The sequence below is a fragment of the Leucopleurus acutus genome (genome assembly GCF_964270905.1).
Source record: "Leucopleurus acutus genome assembly, chromosome: 4".
Classification (NCBI taxonomy): domain Eukaryota; kingdom Metazoa; phylum Chordata; class Mammalia; order Artiodactyla; family Delphinidae; genus Leucopleurus; species Leucopleurus acutus.
In genome coordinates this window covers 117,600,436-117,623,983 of record NC_139146.1, presented here as the reverse complement: position 1 = coordinate 117,623,983, position 23,548 = coordinate 117,600,436, and the positions used below count along the sequence as shown (strand labels likewise).

Sequence of the window (23,548 nt, the reverse complement as noted above, 5' to 3'; positions counted from 1 at the left end):
GGCCTCCATTTCTTGATCTGTAAAATGGGATGATAGTATCTATTTTATAGGCTGATTTACATTTAGGTCTGTGATCCATAAGTGACCATATAATTATATGCTTGATAGAGCCCTCAGCTGGAACTTTTATTCTTAATGAAGCTAGAATTGACCATAAATCTTTTTGTCTTCTTTCCAGAATATTGACAGTGAAGAGGACATGTTTGGTGACTATGATAGCTTTGCTGAAAACTCTTTTTTAGCTCAAGTTGATGACCTGGAACAAAAATATTTGCAACTTCCTGAACATAGGAAACATGCTACAGACCATGCCACTGAAGATCTTTGTTCAGAAAGCATTAAACACAACACACTCAGCATTACTACTGTAGGCGACTGTACTGAATTAAAAATAGATGAGCACACGAAGAACCAGAGTGGGCATGAAAATGTCTCTATTGATCCTGAAGCTGATGTTTTGTATGATATACCTTCTTCACAGGTTTTATTCTTTGAAAATTTATATAACTCTTCAAATGATTTGGGTGATCCATCTACTGAAGAGAGGGATTGGAACTCATCCTCTCACAAGACTGTGAACGAGGAATTGCCCATTAATAACGTAGAGCAACCACAGCAAACTGATGAATCCTCTTCTAAAGTCAGAACTAGTTCAGATGCGAATAGGAGAAAAAGTCTTAAAGATCATCTAAAAAATACCATGACTGGAAATGCCAAGGCTCAAACACCAGTATTTTCTAGGACTAAACAGCTCAAAGAGACTCTTCTATCTGAAGAAATTAATGTTGCTAAGAAAACAATTGAGTCATCATTAGATGACCTTGGTCCTTTTTATTCATTACCCAGCAAAGTGAGAGACCTTTATGTTCAGTTCAAGGGAATTGAAAAATTATATGGTAATGTTTTTTGCTGGAATGAAAAAAATTTACCATCATCACTGTAATACTGATGCAAATCAAAAGAAAACCGATGCTTCCATCGTCATATTTCTCCCCTTAAAACAAATCAAAACATCAGTCCTCTCTGAGCCTTCCATTCCTATCCTGCTACTATTGAACTTCTTTCCTTCCCTTCGTGGTCACACTTCCCCAACGTGTTATCCTTGCTGCCTCCCTTTGCTCACTTCAGATAATTCCCAGTCCACTCCAACTCTGGGTTCTGTGCTGTCACTTAAGATATAATGACTAGGGTGTCGCAACTCAATGATACTTTTAGTTCTTACCTTCTTTGACAGTTGCTTACCTGACAAAATTGACCAAACTCTTCTTGAAACACCCATTTCTTGACTTCTTGACATTCCACTCTTGGTTTTTTTCCTCTGGTTGTCTAGCTGCTGCTCAGTTTTCTTAGCTAATGCTTCCTTAGCTGGCTCTTACTTTATTACCAAAACTTAGTTGCTGAAATTCCATTGACTACTAATATGTCTTGAGTGAAAGAAGTCAGTATTTGTAAAACTGACTGAACTGTTTAGTTTGATTAAAACTAAACATTTTTAAGGACAGCTAACGTTAGGATTTAAGTGCAAAGAAATAGTATTAATAATAATTCATTTGTCTTGTAACGTTTTTCAAAAATCCTGGGTCCTTGCATATATTTCAAATATGTGTCATTTTAGACAGAAGGGACACTTGCTTCCATCCCTGAAGAGCAGCCTATCATCCAATTACTTCAAAATTATTTCTGAAACTCCTAAGTTAGTATCTTATGAACCACATGAAAACATGAGTTCGCATCTCGGGAGAAGACAATCAGGTTGGAGAAATAGGACTACAGGAAACAAAGTCTAATATAAGGCTCTACAAGAGTCTAACAAATTCTAAATTGCAAGGTTTGCAGTTTAAGAGCTACAGTTGTATATTGCCCTTGAAGTAGATGTTAACTTTTTTCCCTCTGCTTTTCTCCTAGCACCTTGTTTTTTGTCTAATCTGCATCTCCTGCCAGAATGAGTACCCTGAGGACAGGGCTCTATCTAACTCATCTTTTTCTTATGTGACTAGCACTGTGCCTGGTACACTCTGGTAGGTTCTCAACTGCTGGGGTTTGTCAGCCTAGTTATGAATTCTGGCCATGTCACTTAAACACAGGTTTTGCACTCTGAGCCTTAGTTCCTGCTCTGTTAAAAAGGGATAATAATAATAGTTGTTTTTCCAGTTCTGTGTCAAGGACATGCCAAATTAGACGTTGGTAATGACAGTAGTTATATTGATTGCTTCTAAGTAAGAACTTCAGTAAATAACTATTTTTTTTTGGCTGCGTTGGGTCTTAATCTGCGGCACTCAGGATCTTCGTTGCAGCATGCGGGATCTTTTGTTGTGGCATGTGGGCTTCTCTCTAGTTGCAGCACGCGGGCTTAGTTTGCCCTGTGGCATGTGGAATCTTAGTTCCGGACCAGGGATCGAACCCGCGTCTGCTGCATTGGAAGGCAGATTCTTAACCACTGGACCACCAGGGAAGTCCCAGTAAATAACTTTTTAAAATCTCTTTTTATTTGTAAATCTGGCTTAAGGATGACCAAGTTAAAGCATAAATATGTGTGCTACTTTTCATTGAGCTAAAACAATGCTTCTCAAAGTGCAGTTCCTACTGCAGCATCACCTGGAAATTTGTTGAAATGCACATTCCCAGGCTCCACCCTAGCCCTCCTGAATCAGAACCTTGGGGTGGGACCTAGCAATCTGCTTTAGTAAGTCCTCCAGGTTATTCTGATGTGTGGAACGTTTGAGAGCTACTGAGCTAGAGAACTTCAACCTTAAACTGTTATTTTTGCCTCTTAAGTGTAGAATTATGCTTAATTTGTTTTATAGAAATGTTGGGAACTAAGTTAATGTAATTTTTTTTTTTTTTTAGTATGTGAAGATAGATGTTATTCCTAAATATTCATTATTTTGGTCATTTTATACTTTAAAAGTCTGAGTTGGATAAAATGTGGATATGGTCAAGTTGTGTTTTCACAGAAACATCTGCAGTTTGATAACTAGTGGGTGATACTAGTCTGAAGTATTTTTTAATATTTAAGTATTAAACATTCAATTTAAATATTTTTGAAATTTTTTTATTTAAGCATAGTTGATTTACAATATTAGTTTCAGGTGTACAACATAGTGATTCAGTATTTTTATAGATTATACTCCATTTAAAGTTATTACAGGGGACTTCCCTGGCAGTCCAGTAGTTAAGACTCCATGCTTCCAATGTAGGGGGCACAGGTTCGATCCCTGGTCAGAGAACTAAGATCCCACATGCAGCACAGCACAACCAAAAGATAAAAAAATAAGTAAATAAAGTTATTACAATATAATGGCTGTATTTTCTTGTGCTGTAAAATATTGAGATACTTTTAAAGTAAAAATACATAGTCATTTGCAAATATTTCAGGCTGCAAAGAATTACATCATATGATTGTGCAATAATTCAGTCTTTACCCCTTGATGGCTCTTTGTTATATATAAACAATGCTATGGTGAACATCTTGCACATATACCCTTGCTTTTATTTCTGTAGGTGTAGAGTTCTACAAGCAATACTGCTAGATCAAAGGCAGTGTGCAGTTTTATTTTTGATGCTGCTAGATTGCTTTCCAAAAAGATTGTAGCAGTTTATGCTTTCATCAACCACACACAGAAATGCCTGTTCATGTCCACTCTAGTAAACTCTGGATTTTGTGTGTAGGGGCTTTTTTTTTTGGTAGCTGTTTAACATTTTTTATTGCCAACCTAATAGGTAACAATAGAGCATCTTTTCGTGTATTTATTAGCCATTTGCATTTCTCCCTGGTGTGAATGTCTTGTCATATCTTTTGCCCATTTTTCTAGGGATAAAAATGATGCATAGTTTGAAGACTTTTGATGATCCACATTGTCAAATTTTCCTACAGAGTAGTTATACTAGTTTTCACATTGTTTCGGATCTGATGTGATCCTTTTCATACATTCCACCTTGCTAAGTTGTAGAAATCCTGGATGTCCTAGTTAATAATCCTAGTCTTTTATGGTTTAAACAGTCTCATCAATCAGTTTAAGGTGGTATTCAGGCCATTCAAACTTCATCTCCCTGTGAGAGCTGGTTGAATAGTCTTTCTTACTTTGTGTAAAACCTCATAAATTTTATTCCTCCTCGCCCTGTTTCTCTCTAAGATGGTATTTGGGTGAATGAGGAAGGGAAGCTCACACAGTATCCTTGCAGAACATAAGAGGAAGGCCTTAGAATTCACACAGATCCTTCTTGAAGTGCCCGTTAGCCCCTCCATGTCCCAGGTGACATCTCTTGTCCAGCAGGTGCTGTCTGCCCTGTGGAATCTTAGACCTCAGCCTGCAGCGGGCAAATAGGTGGGCTAGTTGCCCACCTCACTAACCAGGCCTGAACTAGAATGCACACCATGCGTTGGGGATTTTGACAATTAACACTGATATATAGTTACATTTATCACTATGAGAAGATGCTACACAGGGTAAGATTTGATTCTATCTTCTTAGAAAACTTTTGAGATTATAGAAGGGGAAAATAAGGCTTTTTTTTTTCCAATTCCACAGAATGGCAACATGCTTGCTTAACATTGAATTCTGTGCAAGAAAGAAAAAATTTAATATATTCCTTGCCAACAAGTGGTGGAAAAACCCTCGTGGCTGAGATTTTAATGCTGCAAGAACTGCTTTGCCGGCGAAAGGATGTTTTAATGATCCTACCATATGTGGCAATTGTTCAAGAAAAGGTGTGATTTTTTTTTTTAACAAGTGGTATTTGCTAATGTAATTTCGACATTCAGATATAAAAACTAGCATAAATGTAACAACTTTTTATTGACTGAGAAAAGGTATCTCAATAATGGAGAATTATTATTTTTAGGATGTGCAAATACAGTGTGGAGTACTTAGTCGAAAATCTCTTCTAATTACCTGTTTCAGAAGGGGTTTTATTTTTTTCTAAACCTGTGGATTAAACTCCATTTTACATGTTGTATTGATATTTAGCCTGCTTTTTCAAGCAGAAACTAACCAATTATTTTATCAAAATAAATGAGTTATTCTGATTTTTTTAACATCAGAGGAGACACTTAAAATTTATATTTATATTATCTAGTTTAAAAGTGGCATTTATTTGCAAAGATTAATACATTAATTATGACATTTCTTATATATATGTAGGTATGTATTATCTGTGACCTTGTTCCCATTGTCAGTATTAAACACTATTTTAGGTTTTTTAAATCCCTGTGAACACTTAACAATTAGGGTTCTTATCTGATATTTTTTGTTTATTTTAACTAATATTCTAGATTTCAGGTTTGTCAAGTTTTGGTGTAGAACTGGGTTTCTTTGTTGAAGAATATGCTGGAAGCAAGGGAAAATTTCCTCCAATTAAAAGAAGGGAAAAGAAATCACTATATATTGCCACTATTGAAAAAGGACATAGTCTGGTGAACTCCTTGATTGAAACCGAAAGGATTAACAGTCTGGGTCTGGTTGTTGTAGATGAGGTTGGTTACTCCATTTATTAATTTATCAACATTTTTATTATACTAATATTTATTATTATGTGGATCTGCTTAATACCTTTATGAAAATAAGTAATTTATTTTAATATATAGATAACACAGATAAAGACATTTCATGCATGGTAATCTTTTTTTTTTAAACATTTTTTATTTCTTTAATGTTGTATCTGTTTTATTTATTTTTGGCTGCATTGGGTCTTCGTTGCTGCGTGCGGACTTTCTCTATTTGCGGCGAGTAGGGGCTACTCTTCATTGTGGTGCACGGGCTTCTCATTTCTGTGGTTTCGCTTGTTGTGGAGCATGGGCTCTAGGTGCGTGGGTTTCAGTAGTTGTGGCATGTGGGCTCAGTAGTTGTGGCTCGCGGGCTCTAGAGCGCAGGCTCAGTAGTTGTGGTGCACAGGCATAGTTGCTCCGCGGCATGTGGGATCTTCCTGGACCAGGGCTCGAACCTGTGTCCCCTGCATTGGCAAGTGGATTCTTAACCACTGCGCCACCGGGGAAGCCCCCATGCATGGTAGTCTTAAATTCAGTTTTGTGTCAAGTGTTTCTTGAAGAGTGAATATATGTATATATGTTCAGTTTTATAATAGTATTTATGAATTCCAGATGCCAGAATGTTGTACTCGGGACAACCTCATTAACTTAAAATACCAGTGAAATAATGTATATGTACTCTAGTTGCCATAACGAAAATGCTTGAGTTATAAAGCAAAGATTGCTTCTTCATTTCATCCAATGTATGCTTGTTTTATTTTATTTAGGTATTTTATGCAGATTTACTTTTCTCCCTTTTTTTTTTTAAATCTCGAAGTTGCACATGATTGGTGAAGGAAGCCGTGGGGCTATACTGGAAATGACTCTAGCAAAAATCCTCTACACTAGCAGTAAGTATTCTTTCAAATGTGGTCACTAATTGATTTATAATTAAGAGACCTATAAAAGACTTAATTCTGTCACTAGCTAGATTATGTAACCTAGAGTAAGGTACTTAAGCTTTCTGCCGTAGTTTTTTATGTCTAAAGTAAGCTTATAAATTTTTGTTGGAAGAATGGATGAGTGAGTAGAATTGTGAAGATAAATGAAGTTAACATTTGAGGATGTCCCCTATCAGTATCCTCCACTTACTAGCTATGTGTGCTTAGGCATGTGACTCAACCTCTCTTTCTTCATCTGTAAAATGGGGATAATAATGGTACCAACCAAATGGGATTATTGTGAGGATTATATGAGTTAACACATGTAACGGACGCATTCAGCCATGCCTAGCACGTAGCACAATAAGGGTTTGCTGTTGTTGCCACCATCAGTATGATCATCATACCAAGAAAACATTGTATATAAATAGTCACTTTAAGGAGCTATTTTACAACATCAGATAGTCTTTAAATGTATATGAAATATTCTAAATATCTTCTCTATTATTTTTTGATATACTGTTGCAATAGCTTATTAGTTGTTGTATATTGTTAATAGTTTATATACGGAAAATTATTAATCATAAAGGTCAGATCTTAAGAATTATTTTTAAAATTTTGATAACAGTGGTATTTAGGCAGGTTGTAGCACTTTGTAATCATTTATTAAAAAAATATTTATTTAGTACCCCTTGTGCATCAGGCCCTGCCTTTATCAAACCTATATTTTAGTGAAAATGAACAGATAATAAGCAGATAAACAAGAAAACATACAGTGTGTCAGATGGTGACAAATTCTATGGAAAAATATAAAGCAGAGGAAGAGGGGAAAATGATCATCTACTTGTCAAATCCAGTGTACACTGACTGTCCTTGTCTTAATTTCTCTTCAGCATTTGATTATTTATCATTCATTTTTCCTTTGGATGCTGAAACATCATTCTGTCTTGGTTTCCCTACTATCTGTCTGTAAGACTGATCATGTGTTAGCATTGAGAGAGAGCATAGCATAATGGCTAAGGGCAGACTCTGGAGCTGGATTCAAATCCTGGCTCACTTTTAACTGTCTGTGACCTTGGGCAAGTTACAGTAACTGTGCCTCTTTTTCCTTATGCATCAAAAATGGATGATAGTAATAGAACCTTCCTCACTGAATTGCTGTGAAGATAGCACGAGTCAGTCTTTGTACAGCATCTAGCATAGTACCTGCACATAATGGACATGTGTTTGCTACTGCTGTATACTTATTTGTCCTTCTGTCACCAGTGCCTTACACTTAATAGATATTTGAATGAAAGGAATCTCTTTAGTTTCTCCTTTTGTTCTCCTTTGTGACACTGCTTTCTAAGCGTATTCATCATGTACATTGGTGTTACCATAGATTCATCTTAGACTCTTCTCTTGTTTCTTACTTCATACAGTTTCTGCTAATTCTCATCCATACTCATGACTTCAAGGGCTCCTTGTGTTTGATGGCTCCCAATCTGTGTTACCAGCTTATACCTCTCTTCTGAGTAATATCATCTGCCAGATTAATACTCTGGTATTATACAGTTGACCGTTGAACAACACAGGTTTGAACTGCATGGGTCCACTTATATGTGGGTTTTTTTCAATAGTAAGTACTACAGTACCACATGACCTGTGGTTGGTTGAATCCAGGGATGCAGAACTGAGGATATGGAGGACCGACTATAAGTTTTACACGGATTTTCAACTGCGAAGCAGGTTGGTACCCCTAACCCTCGTGTTGTTCAAGGGTCAACTGTGTTGGTATTTTTCTTACCTGCCCCCTCTTTCTCAAATCACTCAGGAAGAATAAGAACACTAAAAGGTTGCTAAAATTATTGTTATGATATACTAAGTAACACATTTTCCTCAATACTTTGGGTTTTTTTTTTTTAGAAACAACTCATATTATCGGTATGAGTGCAACATTAAACAATGTTGAAGACCTACAAGAGTTCCTGCAAGCAGAATATTACACGAGTCAGTTTAGACCAGTATGTACTTAAGGTTTGGTTTGTTATGTATCATCTTCTATTTAGAAAGAAAAGTAGCAAATGTACTGTATAAAAATTCTAAGAGTAGTGAAGGAACATAATGCCACTCACCATGGCTAAATGGTAGCAAGTTTGTGTGTAGAGGTCAGGGATCGTGGCTTGGGTCAGTACTGTATGGGGAACACCTGGAACAGTGCGTGACCCATGGGCCTTCAATGAATATTTATTGAATGGAATTTTTCAGACCCATTCTGCTTTTCTACTTTATATTCTGTAAGGTAAATTTTTTCATTCAGTGAGAATTTAGTGACTCATGTTTCAAGTTATTGGCACATAAAAAAATTTATCTTAAAAGTTAAAATATTTTCAAATATTTATGCTTTGGTAGTTTTAATGCTTTTTTAAAATAAGTTAAGACTTCACATGGATTTAAATTTAAACTCCCCAATAATAGTATTCCTAAAAGAAAGAAAGTAAATAAATGTAGTTCATAGTTATTCGAAAGTAACTTATAATGTACATATACTCTGTTTGAAGTTTCTGTGTCTAAATGGGTTTTCAGAAAATAATTTTTTTTAGAATCACCAAATTTTAATTTGAAATTTAGTGTTTTTACATTTGCACCAAATATGAGAATTTTCAAGAGACATTTTCTGACCTTAATTGTCAAATTAGATGCTGTTCTTTTAAAAATTCAATGAGCTGTATTTACAAGCTTTTTTTGTCTACAAATAGTTAAATTAATAATTTGGTCATTTTTAGATTAAAACTGATGACTAATGAAGCTTTAAATCTTGAGGAATACCATAAATAACTCCTTAATAAAAGATAGAGTGTGAACACTTGACTCATTTATACTTCCTCTTGTGACACATACAAGTATCTGATTTTCTTTTAGGTATGTGGCTATTCAATTCATAAGTATTTCTTCAAGGATATTAATCCCTGTTTTGATTTAAAGGGAAAAATAAACTTAAATGGGAAAGAAGTAACTTTTAAGTTGAAGCATTCTACATACCTTAGAAAAGCTAAAATTTTTGTATATCTTTCCTTTTTACAACATATTTTACAAAATTTGATACTCTGGAAAAAGGAATTTACATGTGATATTAATTGCAAATGTCCTTTTAATTTGAGGTTGAATTAAAAGAATATCTGAAAATAAAGGACACAATATATGAGGTTGACAGCAAAGCTGAGAATGGCATGACTTTTTCACGTCTCCTTAACTATAAGGTAACCTTGATAATCCCTAAAGGTGAGGTTCCCAGACTTTGTGCCCAGCTTCCCTGGGGCACCACAAAAGAGTTGCATGGGTACCATGGGGTAGTTTAGTTGTTTCAGAGAAACAGCTGATGCTTGACAACTCTTGGACACCACACAAACTACTGGTTCAAGATAGGCAGTTTCCTATGTCAACATTAGATCACACTGCATTACTTTCTACGATATTGTATCTTTGTGAAGTTGGGGGTTGTTTTTGCACTTACTGTAAGCAAATACCATGTGAAAATCAATGTGGAACAGGAAATGAGGATTTCTAAGATTTGAAAGACTGCAGGGCCCAGTTGTGTGCACATCCTGTTAGTGGGCTCTGATGGTTATTTAAGAATGAAATAAAAAAAAATTTTATTCAGTTGATGTGTATTATTTATTTAGATGGCTACTAATTTGTGAGGAAATACATACTTATTAAGTTGTTTGGACCTAACTACCTAAGAATCAGAACTGTTAGTTATTTCTTTTGACCTTGGGGCTCCAGGAACCAAGAACGTTTGGAGACCTCTCCCATAAATGTTTATTCATTCAGCAACAACAGCAAAACAAGAAGAAATATTTGTGAGCTGTATAGCTCAGATACTGGTGTATGAAAATGTTAATGTATACTATGTTAATGTTCTGTGATTTATGTGAAGGACATTAAAAGGAAGAAAGGGATTTTACAACAGTTTTAGAATTCTCTAAAGGTATATTATTCTAAATTTGTATCTTAATTAGTTTTCAGTAAAGTCAAAGGAAGTGAGGAGATTTTAAATAACTTTACATTTTTCTTCATGTTCTTTGAGTTCTTTGCATCTGCTTGATAAATATATTTTTTATTTCTGAAAATATGTCCTGTAGTATGATTGAATCTATGTTTTTGAAAACTGTTAGTAAAGCAGGAGGTTTAGCTTATTTATGCAGTTCTTTGACTATTATTAGGATCAATCTGTGTTTCTCTCTGTGGACTTTTTCTGCTTCGGTGGAGATGGGTGTGCAGTGGGGTTATTAATAACATTAACTATTTTCACTTCCTTTATTTAAAACTAAATACACCTAACGAAACCCTAATAACCCAAGAGAAAAGTGGGACTTAACATTTTGCTGTTTAATATAGGTTGTATCTTTTCTTTTAAATGATCATATTTTAAATGAGAAGTTCAAAATTATGGTTGGTTTACTTACCTTTCAAAGCTTACTTTTTTACTTACCTTTTACACTGGTAAAATGAAAGGCTTTCATGGTTGCTAACTACTTTGTTCCTAAATCTTGTTGTGCAGTATTCTGATACTCTGAAAAAGATGGATCCTGATCACTTGGTAGCATTGGTGACAGAAGTTATTCCCAATTATTCCTGCTTAGTTTTTTGTCCCACTAAGAAGAACTGTGAAAATGTAGCAGAAATGATATGCAAAATTTTAAGCAAGTATGTTACTCTTTTAAAAAATATTGTTTCATTTTTATTATGATTTACATGCTGTATGTTCTGTTTATTCAGCAAGCACTAATTACTTCTTGCAGAACATTATACTAAGTTGTTATAATAGATTCTAAAGGCCCTGACCTTTAAGAAAGTTGAACTGTGAAATTCACATATGTGAAATGGCCAGAGAAAAATTCTACCTGTAAGAGAACGCTGACTAATATAATGGCTTGGCTGCACAGTGAATCGTCTTGGAGCCTTTTTAAAATTTCAGTGCCCAAGCTACATCCAAGACAAATCAGAATATATGGGAGTGGGACCCAGGCACCATTATTTTGTAAAGCTCCTAGGCAGAGTCCAGCATGCAGCCAAGGTCAGCTGCTGGCCTACATGATCAGAGGACTGATCACTAATCACTGTGTGGATGAATCATATCTTCAGCTTAACTTTCTTTTTAATTAAGTACTGTTGCCTTTGTTTTCTTAGTAAACTTCACATTTAGGTTGTGTGGACATTTGAATTGAATTTCCTAAATAATTAAGAAATGTATTAGTTTGTAATTTTATACTATAAAATGTTAATGTTGGTTCTGTTATGTCATAGAGATAAGTATAAAATGAACTTAAGTATGAACAGTTTAGTTTTTTCTGTACCTTTTTGTCCCATGTGTACTTTTATCATATTTTTCAGACTTCTTTTTGGCCCCTGAGCCAGTGCTATCTCACTGTTCACAGACCAGTACTATGGATTCTAATCTAGCCATCCTCCGCCTCCCCTCCCAATCCTGCTGTCATCATGGATTGATCTAATATAGAGTTAAATTCATTGACTAGTACAGAGATGCAGATGTTCGGGATAAAGCTCAGGAGTTTCCCATTTCAGTAACAGAGTCTGCCTTTACAGTGGTGATGTAGACTATAAAAACCTAAGGAAATTAAATTATCATTGAGATATTCTCAGTAAATCAGTTGTTTTCGTAGAATAAGGTAGTGTAGCACTAAGTGATGGGGAAATTTAGAGACAAACTTTTGACTGGGAGATGTGAGGTTTATTATTAGTCAAGTTATATCCTTGACTTATTTTGCTTTTTGGTGATAACAGTTTATTTGGGTCATAAATGTTGATGTTTAATATTGAATTACTTAAAAATTTGGTTCTCCAGAACCCTTAGTTAATGAATTATTATGGACACTTGATACTTTCTTAAACTCTTTCTGAAGGAAAACTTCCTCTAAAATACATTTTCCATATTACTTGCTGCTTTCATAAGGTGAATGTTCTGAGTATAGCTTAGCCCCCTTTTTTGGTGGCTGTTGGCTAAAATGTCATGTTTAGAGCATACTTTTTCATATTATTCTATAGTTTACATGTAGATGAAGTAAAATCTGGGGGTAAATGGTTTCTGATCTCAGTATTGTCCTTAGAACGTAATTTCATGAGAGTCCTGGAATATCAGCCTATGTCTTAATGATTTGCCTCCTAATCAGACATTTCATGTGAAGCAGGTATAGTAAAATCACCTAGAATATGCTTGTATGTCTAAGTGCAAAGACTGAAGCAGATTTTTCCCCAAGTGATTGTCTCAATCTCAAGGAAAATTATCTTTTTTATAGCTATTACCACCTTTGACTTCTAAGTTAAGGATGTCTTTTAAACACTATTTGCTGACAACTGCCAGAGCTCTGGTCATATCACTTTCCCTAAAAATGTCCCTGAAAATGATACCACAGTGCTTCTTAGCCTAGAATTCATGCTAAGATAATGACTCAACTTACTTTTCCATCCTTATTTCTTCCTTTCTTTATCCACCCTGCACTTCATCCAGACTGAACTACTTGTCTTCTTTGTTTATTCTTGAACTTCCCATTTCCATGCCTACAATCCTGCTTTACCCTCTGCCAACACTGCACTTTCCTGCCCCCTCATTGCTGCCTCTCTAACACCTGGTCTTCAAGACCCAGCTCACATCTCAACTTCTCCCACAAAACCCTTCTCCATATAATTATGTCTTATCTGGTCAGTTACAAATAATGTCTCCCTTCTCTAAAATTATAAGGTGATTATCCATAAGTCTTAATTCCTTGAGAAGGATTTGTCCCTTTCAGGACCTCAAACACTGGCCGGAAAGTAGTAACATAAAGTCTGCTGCTCCCTACTCAGCGGCCACTTCTAGTTCTTGCACTGATGAATCTTGACCACTTTCTTCCCAATTCTTCACTGTCTCCTGGCCTCCCATTTCTCAACTTCGTGTGAAATGACTGTCCTTGTGCAGTTAGCACCAGCCAGAGCTCTCTATGCTTTCCATGAAGCATGCTAAAACAACATAGGGCTGTGTGTATTATATTTATATCTTGGACTATATTTGTTTGCTACTGGTATTCAGAAGTTGTTGCTTTGTAGTCAGTTAGTAGTTAGTTGTACTTAGTCTTTCTTTCCTTTTTTTCTTTTCTAGAAGGGAATTTAAAATAATAGGTGCTTCTAGGTAAGAAGACATTGTAGGATATTACTGAGGCTTCTAAAATGCTAGAGTTTAGACAGTTTTACATATAATTCATATGATTTAATAATATATGTTTTCATCTTCAGAGAAGAAAATTTATGACTTAAAACAAATCATCTTCACTAAAGATATATGTTCTTGTGAAAAAATAATTGTAACATCTAGAGCAGGGGTCTACACCTGGAGTTCATGTATTCATAGGAGGTACAGGATTGAACTTCAGGAAGTCCATGAATCCTTGAAAGTATATGCAAAGTGTTGTGTTTATGTGAATATTTTTTTCCTTAGTTTTAAGCAGATTTTCACAGGGCTCTGTGATCCACAAAAAGGTTCAGAGAAACTGCCTAATAGCTAATGAAGTCAAATCAAAATTCTAAGAACATTCTATGTATTTATATCAATAAAAGTAATAAGTTCTTTTAAAAAAAGAATGTTTACATGCACCTACTGAAATTAAAATTTTAGGTACTTTGTCGCTATAAGATCAAGGGTTCACGTCTAACATCTTTTTCCCAGGGAATATCTGAAACACAAAGAGAAAGAAAAACATGAGGTGATTAAGAACTTGAAGAATATCAGCAATGGCAACCTGTGTCCTGTTTTAAAGCGCACCATCCCATTTGGAGTTGCTTATCACCATGGTGGTTTAACGAGTGATGAAAGGAAGCTCTTGGAGGAGGCCTACTCCGCAGGAGTTCTCTGCCTTTTTACCTGCACATCCACCCTAGCAGCAGGTGTTAACCTACCAGCTCGAAGGTAAGATATAAGTCATTGTTGGCTGGTCTCAAAACTTTCCAGTCCCTAGCTTGCCAACAGTTTTTTTTGTTGTTTTATTCTTTCTCAGTAGTGGGTGAGAATTTATCAAATGTTTTTTTCAGCATTTGCTTAGTTGCTTGTTCGGTTTATTTACTTTAATATTTTAATAAAAAATAACACTAGTAGATTTCTTGCTGTTAGAATTCCTTCTTTCTTTGTTACTCTCCCTATCTGGTTTTGATGTTATGGCTTATTATCCTGGTTGTGTAGAAACAGTTGGCAAGCTTTTGACCATGTTTTATGATCTGAAAGAGTTTATTTAACAGATTTCCTTGAAACTTTAGAGAACTCATCCAGAAAGACTTTTGAGTCTAGTATCTTTTTTTAAAGAGTAGATCCTTGATTATCTTTTTGGTTATTACCAGTATAAGTGATTTCTACTCTTTGTCATTTGTGACATTTTTTCAAATAAATGGTCAGTTTTTATAAATCATCCATGAGATTTAAAAAAATATGTATTTTCTGTTGAGTATGTAGTTTCATATAGCTCAATGTATAACAGTTATTAGTCATTAGCTCCTCCCTTTTCTTTGTGATTCTTTGATTTGTCAGTTTCAGAGTCTCCCACTGTAATTATGGAGTTGTCAACTTCTCCTTTTTACATTTTTAAAAGTTCTTGCTTTGTATTTCAAAACTAGGTATATAAAGGTTTACTGCAAATATCTTATTGCTGAATTATACCTTTTATGAATAGAATACATCCTTGTTTTCCTCATTTAGTGATTTTATTTTGAATACTGGGACTACATTTTTTGCCAAGTATATTTTTTTCTATTCTTTTATTTTCAAACTCTGTCACTGGTTAAGTTTTCTATTTTTTCAGACAATTGTTGAAATAAAAAAGGAAGTTATGTATCCTATTTCTCTTATTTCAATGGTTACTCTTAAATTTTTTAACAGTTGTAAAACTGTTAAAAAACGCAACTGTGTTTTTCTGTCATTTTAGAATTAATCAATAACTATATCCTCTGCTTGAACATAACAAGAGTCTTAGCATTTGTGTATTTTTCTACACTGCCTCATGTATTGTTGCATTTACCTGGAATTTTAGTTCTAGATTTTAAATTTTCTTTCATCTTATAATCAATAGTTCTTTAAACTTACCTGTAAATTATACTTTGTGTGTGTGTGTGTGTGCCTACCACTGCCTCTTGTGTCTCACATCTTCCTTCTATGATCCATTTTTTATTTTGCCATCCTTGGGTAATTATTTTTTAAATGCTGCATTGGGAGTAAAAATTTTTGAATCTTTGCATAGCTGAAGATGTCTTTATTTTAGCCTCACACTTGAACACCTTGCTAGGAGCAGAATTCTAGGTTCAGTTTTTTTTCTTTGGGGCCCTTGTAGTATTCTTCCATGTCTTTTAGGCGCTAGTGTTGGTCATTTTTGTTTTTGCATAGGCTTGCTGTTTTTCCCTTTCCAGAAGCTTTTAGACTTTTCTCTTTAACCTTAACATTTTGTCATAGTGTATAATAATAATTACAGTTATTACACGCCCTCACTCATGTCATAACAGCTTTACATGCGTTGACTTAATAGATCCTTACAACAGCTCTGTGAGAAAGGTCGTATTTTATTATCCACATTTTATAGAAGGGAAAACTGAGGCACTGAATAATGAAGTAACTTACCCAACTTCACGGCCAACAAATGAGTTTCAAAGCCTAGGTTTGAAACTGAAGAAACTGAGAAATCTAATTCTGCAATCCTAACTCTCCCAGTTTAGCTACTTCTTATTCATAAGGCTTAGCCCTTTGGTACATGCTTTCAGTCTAAAGTTTTATGCCTTTATTCATCTTAGAGTAATTTTTTTTCAGTTATTTTATTATTCCTTTTCTTCTGTTTTCTCTGTTGTCTGCTTTTGTAACTTCAGTTAGACAGTTGAAACCTCTTAAATTGAGCTTGCATCTCTTAATTGTTCTTACACATTTTTCAATCTATATGAGATATGTGATTTCTTCACCTTTACTTTCTTTTTTCTTTTTTTTTTTTTTTTTTTTTGCGGTATGCGGGCCCCTCACCGCTGCGGCCCCTCCCGCTGCAGAGCACAGGCTCTGGACGCACAGGCCCAGTGGCCATGGCCCACGGGCTCAGCCGCTCCGCGGCATGTGGGATCCTCCCGGACCGGGACACAAACCCGCGTCCCCTGCATCGGCAGGTGGACTCCCAACCACTGCGTCACCAGGAAGCCCATCTTTACTTTCTATATAACAAAATCAGTTTTTAATTGTATTCCGTTAACTGTGTTTCATTCATTATTCAGTTCTATTAAATTGTTTAAATTAATTAATTCTTTTTAATTTCTAAGAACTCTCTTTTATTGTCCTTTCTTTATAAGAGTCTGCTCTCATAGTGTGAATACAGTACCCTTTAGAATTTTCTGTGGATACTAATTAGAATTTTTTAAAGTTCTTTTCTGTTCTGCATATTATCTGCTTCTGTCAGACATTTTTTCTGTATGCTCTCATTGTTTTTCTTTTATGTCATTGGTTTTCTTCATGTATTTGGTAATCTTGGCTGTCCATTGAGATTTATAAATAAAGAGGTAGGCTGATTGTTTTAGGTAAATGACAGGTTTTCTCTCACCTTTGAATAGGAAAGCTGGCTACAAACTTCTGTATATGTGAACAGGATTGAAATCACCATATTTGTAGGTCAAAATCAGATGAAATCTACAATTTTATGTTGACAGTATTGTAAGCTCATAAATGAATATGGATATGTTGGTGGTCCATGGTCAGATTTTTCATTTATGGAGTATCAAATCAAAACTATTTTGAGATTATTGCTCTAGTGGATTGACCATATGTTTTACAGCTAAGCAGACTTAAGTTCAAGTTATGGTTCTGGTAATTACTAATTTTGTGAGTTTTGCTAAATGACTTAACATGTATATATATGCTTTAGTTAGCTTCTTTATAAATAAGTAAGAAAGAATGTTATCACCAAGAGTTTTGTAAGATTATAAATAATGTACATAAAGAGCCTAGGACATCATAGATTCTTGGTAAACAGTAGTTGCCTATTATTTTGAGTTAATATGTTACTAAATTTAATATCACATAAATATAATGAAAACTTTAAAAAATAGAAGCTATTGCTATAGATGGAATACCACTTTTAATTAATTTTATCAATTCCATAGAGTTATTTTAAGAGCCCCCTATGTTGCTAAAGAATTTTTAAAGAAGAATCAATATAAACAGATGATTGGCAGGGCTGGCCGTGCTGGAATAGATTCTACTGGGGAGAGTATTCTTATATTGCAAGAAAAAGACAAGCAACAGGTAATAATCTGGTGGATGGTTGGTCATTTTGTTGTCTTTTCTTGGACTTTGGTCTAGCCTTTTTATGAGATTGTCTTTTAAAAATTAATTATTAATATTCCTTTAACTAATGTTTCCTTCTCTCCCATGATTAAGAATTAGAAAGAGTAGTTCAAATACTTTTCTATTTCAGGCAAACAATGAAAAGTATTTTCCTTATTTATCTTCTTCCATTTTCATGAGAACACCTGCTAAATTCTTATTTTTTTGTCTTTATGTTTTTTATCTCCCCCAGCCTTCACACAATCTATGCAAAATATAAAATTTATATGGAACACCATTTATTTTTTATAGTAATGCAAAACATAAATTTATTTTTTATAATAATGCTTTAACTCTTGTAGGTATTGGAGTTAATAAGCAGACCATTGGAAAACTGTTATAGCCAACTTGTTCAAGAATTCACCAAGGGAATCCATACTTTGTTTCTCTCTTTGATTGGTTTGAAGGTATTTTTTAATATTTTTATATCTTATTGCTGTTACCTGAGATAATGGAAGTTAAAAAGTTTTGAAAACTACAAGGTATGAAAAAAATGTTAACTTCTAATCTAATGTGGAAAAGAACAGTCTGTGACATGATAAATCTGAGTCTGGATTTATATGTGCATTTTTAATCCTTTGAATTATAAAGAATGTGAAAAATCAACAAATCATAACTGGGCATCCATTACAAGTAAGAAACTTTGGTGTATACTATGGGGGATAGAAGGAGCTCTAAAGACATGGGTCCTGATGTGGGATAATCCTGCATCTCTGCCACTGTTAAGAATAAGGTTCATTGTAGTCCTGTGACCATAAACATTTGTCAGATCAGTATAGCCTTTATCAGGCAGAAAATTAAAATAAAAAAAATAGTTGGGTGGGGCATAATGGGAAAACACTCTTTTTTTCCTAAGATTAGAAATTGGCGCTCTTTTTTAGGATATCTCTTGAGCTAAACCTTTTTTTTTAGGGTTATCCTTAAGTAAATTTTAACTTTGTGCCCAAATCACTCAGCCCGAAAGTGGCAAAGCCAGGGTTTGAATTCAGCTTTCTTTAATGATAAAACCAATGTTCTTAACCTATCATGTAGTCTGTCTTCATCAACCTGAATGGTTTAAGGGAAAATCCAAAATTTAATTGATAAATAAAAGATATGAGACAGGTTTTGATTACCTTGCGGATGAATGGTGTAACGTTGCAGTATCCCCTGGCCATTTACAAGAGTGAAAGGCTGCAAGAAAGAAAAGGAATTAATGCTGGGTATTGAAGGAGATAGAGGTTTTAGATAAGCAGAGGGAAGGAATGAGCCATTCCAGGTACTTAAAATAGAATTAAAGATGAGAAACTTTAAGATGATGTGGGGTAACAGTCAATAGATATTATAGCTGTAGAGTAGGGCTGAAGATACCAAAGAGTAGAAGGTTGGGTGGAAAAAGTTGGGGCAGAGTGTGTGCTGTAGATTGGGGAAGACAGGAGAGAGTGCTTAAATAGTAGACTCGAGTTGTGACATAGTCACTTATCAGTGGAGTAATAGTCAAAGTGTTCTGTGGTCGTTTCGAGCAGGGGCTCTAATATCACACATATCTGTGTCTGGGTCACAGCTCTGTCTCTTGTTATCCTGTGTAAATTACTAACGCTCTCTTAAACCTCACTCAGTTGTCTTATCTGTAAAATGGGAATAATAGTATGCAGAAGTATTGCAAGGCTAGTTTGGAAGCAACTGTAGTAATCCATGTATAATGTAATAAAGACCTGCAATTGGAGGGTTGCCAAGGAATTAATAAAGAAGGGAAAGAGATCATGAAGATCATTGAGTCTTATTACATTTATATATTGAATAAGGTAACAGAGAATTCGTGATTAGTTTAAGGTCATTCAGTGTGTTCTGTTTAGATGAGATTATAATTCAGGTTCCTGCCTTGCTGGCCTGTACTCTTTCCAGTATGCCATTGTGAATGTGGAACATTCACTAAGTGCACTTGAAAACTCACCAAAATAGGCCATATTCTGGGCCATAAAATAAGTATCAGTAAAGTTAAAGGATTGAAATCATATAAAGAATGGTATCTAATGACAACAAAATTATAGTATACATCAATAATAGAAAGGTAGGGATTTCTCTGGTGGTCCAGTGGTTAAGAATCCACCTTCCAGTGCAAGGGACACAGGTTCGATCCCTGGTCGGGAAACTAAGATCCCACATGCCTCAGGGCAGCTAAGCCCTCGCGCTGCAGCTGAGACCCGATGCAGCCAAATAAATAAATAAATATTTAAAAATGAATAAATAATAGAAAGGTATCAGGAAAATACCCAAATATTTGGAAATTAAACAGCATACTTTTATGGTCAAAGTAGAAATCACAAGGGAAATTAGAAAATATCTTGAATGGAATGAAGATGAAAACATATATCAGAATTAGTGGCAGGCAGCTAAAGAAGTGCTTAAGGGGACATTTATAGCTTTAAATGCTTATTAAAATTCAAGGAAGATCCAAAGTCAGTGATCTAAGTTTCACCTTAGGAAGCTAAAACAAAACAAAACAAAAAGCCCCAAAGTAAGTAGAAGGAAGGAAATGATAACAGATAAAAGCAGAAATCAATGACAAAAAATAGACAAGAGAAAATATTAATGAAACCATAAGCTAGTTCTTTGAAAAGATCAGTAAGATTATTGATTGAATTGATCAGAAGGAAAAGAGAGTCACATAAATTACCAATATCAGGAATGAAAGGAAGGTCATCACTGGATATCCCAGAGATAGTAAAGGTAGTAAGGAATTACCCTTGAATAGCTGTATCCTTGAATACTGAAAAATGAATTCAACAACTTGGATGAAATGGGGGAAATTCTTTTTTTTTAAATTTACTTATTTTATTTATTTAATTTTGGCTGTGTTGGGTCTTCATTCCTGTGCGTGGGCTTTCTCTAGTTGCGGCGAGCAGAGGCTACTCTTCATTGAGGTGCTCAGGCTTCTCATTGCTGTGGCTTCTCTTGTGGAGCACGGGCTCTAGGCATGCATGTTTCAGTATTTGTGGCATGTGGGTTCAGTAGTTGTGGCTCGCAGGCTCTAGAGCACAGGCTCAGTAGTTGTGGTGCACGGGCTTAGTTGCTCTACAGCATGTGGGATCTTCCCAGAACCAGGGCTTGAACCCACGTCCCCTGCATTGGCAGGCAGATTCTTAACCACTGCAACACCAGGGAAGTCCAGTGGGGAAAATTCTTGAAAGACACAATTCCCGAAATTGACTGAAGAAATAAAAAATCTGAATAGTCCTATATTTATTAAAGAAATTGAATTTATAATTTAGAACTTTCCCACAAAGAAAACTCTAGGCCCAACTGACTTCACTGGTGAGTTCTAACAAACATTTAAAGGAGAAATAACATCAGTCATACACACATTCTTTCAGAAAGTAGAGGAAGATGGAACACTGCTCATCTTATCTTATGAGACCAGCATTATGCTGATACCAAAACCAGACGAAGATATTACAAGAAGAGAAAACTACAAGCCAATGTCTCTGGTAAACATACATATAAAAACCCATATCAGGGCTTACCTAGTGGTGCAGTGGTTGAGAGTCCGCCTGCCGATGCAGGGGGCGCGGGTTCGTGCCCCGGTCCGGGAGGATCCCACATGCCGCGGAGTGGCTGGGCCCGTGGGCCGTGGCCGCTGGGCCTGCGCGTCCAGAGCCTGTGCTCCGCGGCAGGAGAGGCCACAGCAGTGAGAGGCCCACGTGCTGCAAAAAAAAAAAAAAAAAAAAACCATATCAAAGTACTAGTAATACAGTAATACATTATTAGAACAATATACCATGATCAATCAGAATTTATTCCAATAATGCAAAGTTGGTTTAACATTCAAAGTTCATCAGTGTATTGATAATTATCCATTTGACAGAACTCAACATTCATGGTAAAAGCTCAACATACTAGGAGTAGAAAAGAACTTCTTCAATCTGATAAAGGTTGTTTATTTAAAAAAAAAAGAAACTACAGGTAACATCACACTTAATGGTGAAAAACTAAATGTTTTTTCCCCTAAGATCAGGAAAAGAAATCTGCTCTCACCCTACTAATCAACATATATCAGAACTTGTAGCCAATACAATAAGACAGGAAGAAAAAATAAAGCAAACAGTTTAGAAAGGAAGAGTAAAACTATCTTATTTGCTGATGGCATTGAATTCAAGAAAAATCCAAAGGAATGTCCAAAAAACCAGAGTGTAATTAGTGGTGTCACAGGATACAAGGTCAATGTACAAAACTCAATTATATTTTTATATACTTACTGCAAATAATTGGAAAAACAATTTCATTTACAGTAAATTCAAAAAAAACATGAAATACTTAGGGATAAATTTAACTAATATGTGTCAGACCTATATACTGAAAACTATAAAACACTGCTGAGAGAAATTAAAGAAGGCCTAAATAAATGGAGAGAGAGAGCATGTTCATGAATTGGGACACTCACTTTTGTTCAGATGTTACTTCTTCCCAAATTGGCCTATAAATTCAGTGCAATCCCAATCAAAATCTCAACAGGTTTTTTTGTAGAAATTTCACACTGATACTAGAATTTATTTGGAAATGCAAAGGAATAGAATAGCCAAAAATAGTTTTGTAAAAGAACTTGACTTCAAGACTTACTGTAAAGCTTCAATAATAAAAACAGTGTGATATTGGTGCAAAGATTGACATATAGACCAATAGATCAGTAAGTCCAGAATTAGGCCCATATATGATCAATTCATTTTCAACAAAGGTGCCAAGGTATTTAAATGGAGAAAGGATTTTTTTTTCAATAAATGGTGCTGAAACAAGTAGATACCAATATGGAACAACCACAGACAAATTAACCCCAACTCTTACCTCCCACTGTCCAAAAAAATTAACTCAAAATGGATCATAGACCTAGACCTAAAAGCTAAAATAAAACTTCTAGAAGAAAATCTAGGAAAAAATTTTTGTTACCTTGGGGTAGGCAAAGAGTTCTTACGTGGGAAACAAAAACCGTAAACCATGAAAGAAAAAAGTCAATTTAATAGGCTTCATCATTATTTTAAAATTCTCTTCAAAAGACCCTGCTTAACAAATGAAAAGGCGGAGGAAAATGTTTATACATCTGACAAATATGAGTATGTCATGAGTGAGGACTCCACAAAAGGCAATGGAATTAGGAGGGAGTTGGGACTTCAGTGCACTCCCTGTGCACTGAGACCAGTGCTCTCAGGTACAGGAATCCTGGGGGAACTGACTTGGCCACAAAAGTCTGGTTTTATGGGCCTGGCAATGCAACCGTTGTATTCTGTTTTAACAATTGAAGTACAGCAGCAAGAAGTCCAGGCAGAGTCGGCTCAGGAGATTAGCCTATAGGCAGCTGTTGTTTCAAGCCTGCCCATTGGAGACTACGGGGCCCCATCCTGAGGAGGACAGGCCATCAGGGTTCCTCCTACTCCTTGGGGTAGGGCTTCACAACAGGGCTCTAGTTGTGGAAGGAGGCCGGAATTACAGACCGGGTGGAGAAGTGGGAAAATCTTTAGAGTTAGAACTGAAGCAGAAGTCAAGTCCTCTGGACAGGAACAACCAGGTGGGATAGGGGTGAGAGGCAAGAAGGGCAGTGTGAGGTCAGGAGGCAGGAGGTAGAGGTGGGCGTCCCTGGAGAGACTAGGTCCAGGGTTTGGTGGAAGAGATGGAAACTCCAGGAATTAATAAGAGATCATAACAGTTGTTGGGCCATGGGATACAGGGAGCCTCCAATTATTGTTTCTCACAACTATGTTTCAGATGCTCTGCTAGACACTTTATATGTTTTATCTCTGATCT

General features: G+C 35.5%; 1 protein-coding gene across 2 annotated transcripts in view; it reads left to right on the top strand.

The window, feature by feature from the left end:
• Window positions 1-23,548, top strand: part of HELQ (helicase, POLQ like) — a 40,520-nt gene that overhangs the window by 1,148 nt on the left and 15,824 nt on the right. Inside the window, exons 2-11 of one of the 2 annotated variants that reach the window (XM_082837803.1) lie at window positions 179-896; window positions 4,530-4,708; window positions 5,273-5,473; window positions 6,303-6,375; window positions 8,311-8,408; window positions 9,546-9,644; window positions 10,949-11,094; window positions 14,108-14,347; window positions 17,554-17,695; window positions 18,079-18,183. In XM_082837803.1, coding sequence (XP_082693929.1) covers window positions 179-896; window positions 4,530-4,708; window positions 5,273-5,473; window positions 6,303-6,375; window positions 8,311-8,408; window positions 9,546-9,644; window positions 10,949-11,094; window positions 14,108-14,347; window positions 17,554-17,695; window positions 18,079-18,183 — 2,001 coding nt within the window. Of the gene's footprint in view, window positions 1-178; window positions 897-4,529; window positions 4,709-5,272; window positions 5,474-6,302; window positions 6,376-8,310; window positions 8,422-9,545; window positions 9,645-10,948; window positions 11,095-14,107; window positions 14,348-17,553; window positions 17,696-18,078; window positions 18,184-23,548 lie in introns of those variants that run through there. The other variant, XM_082837804.1, reaches the window with a different exon arrangement.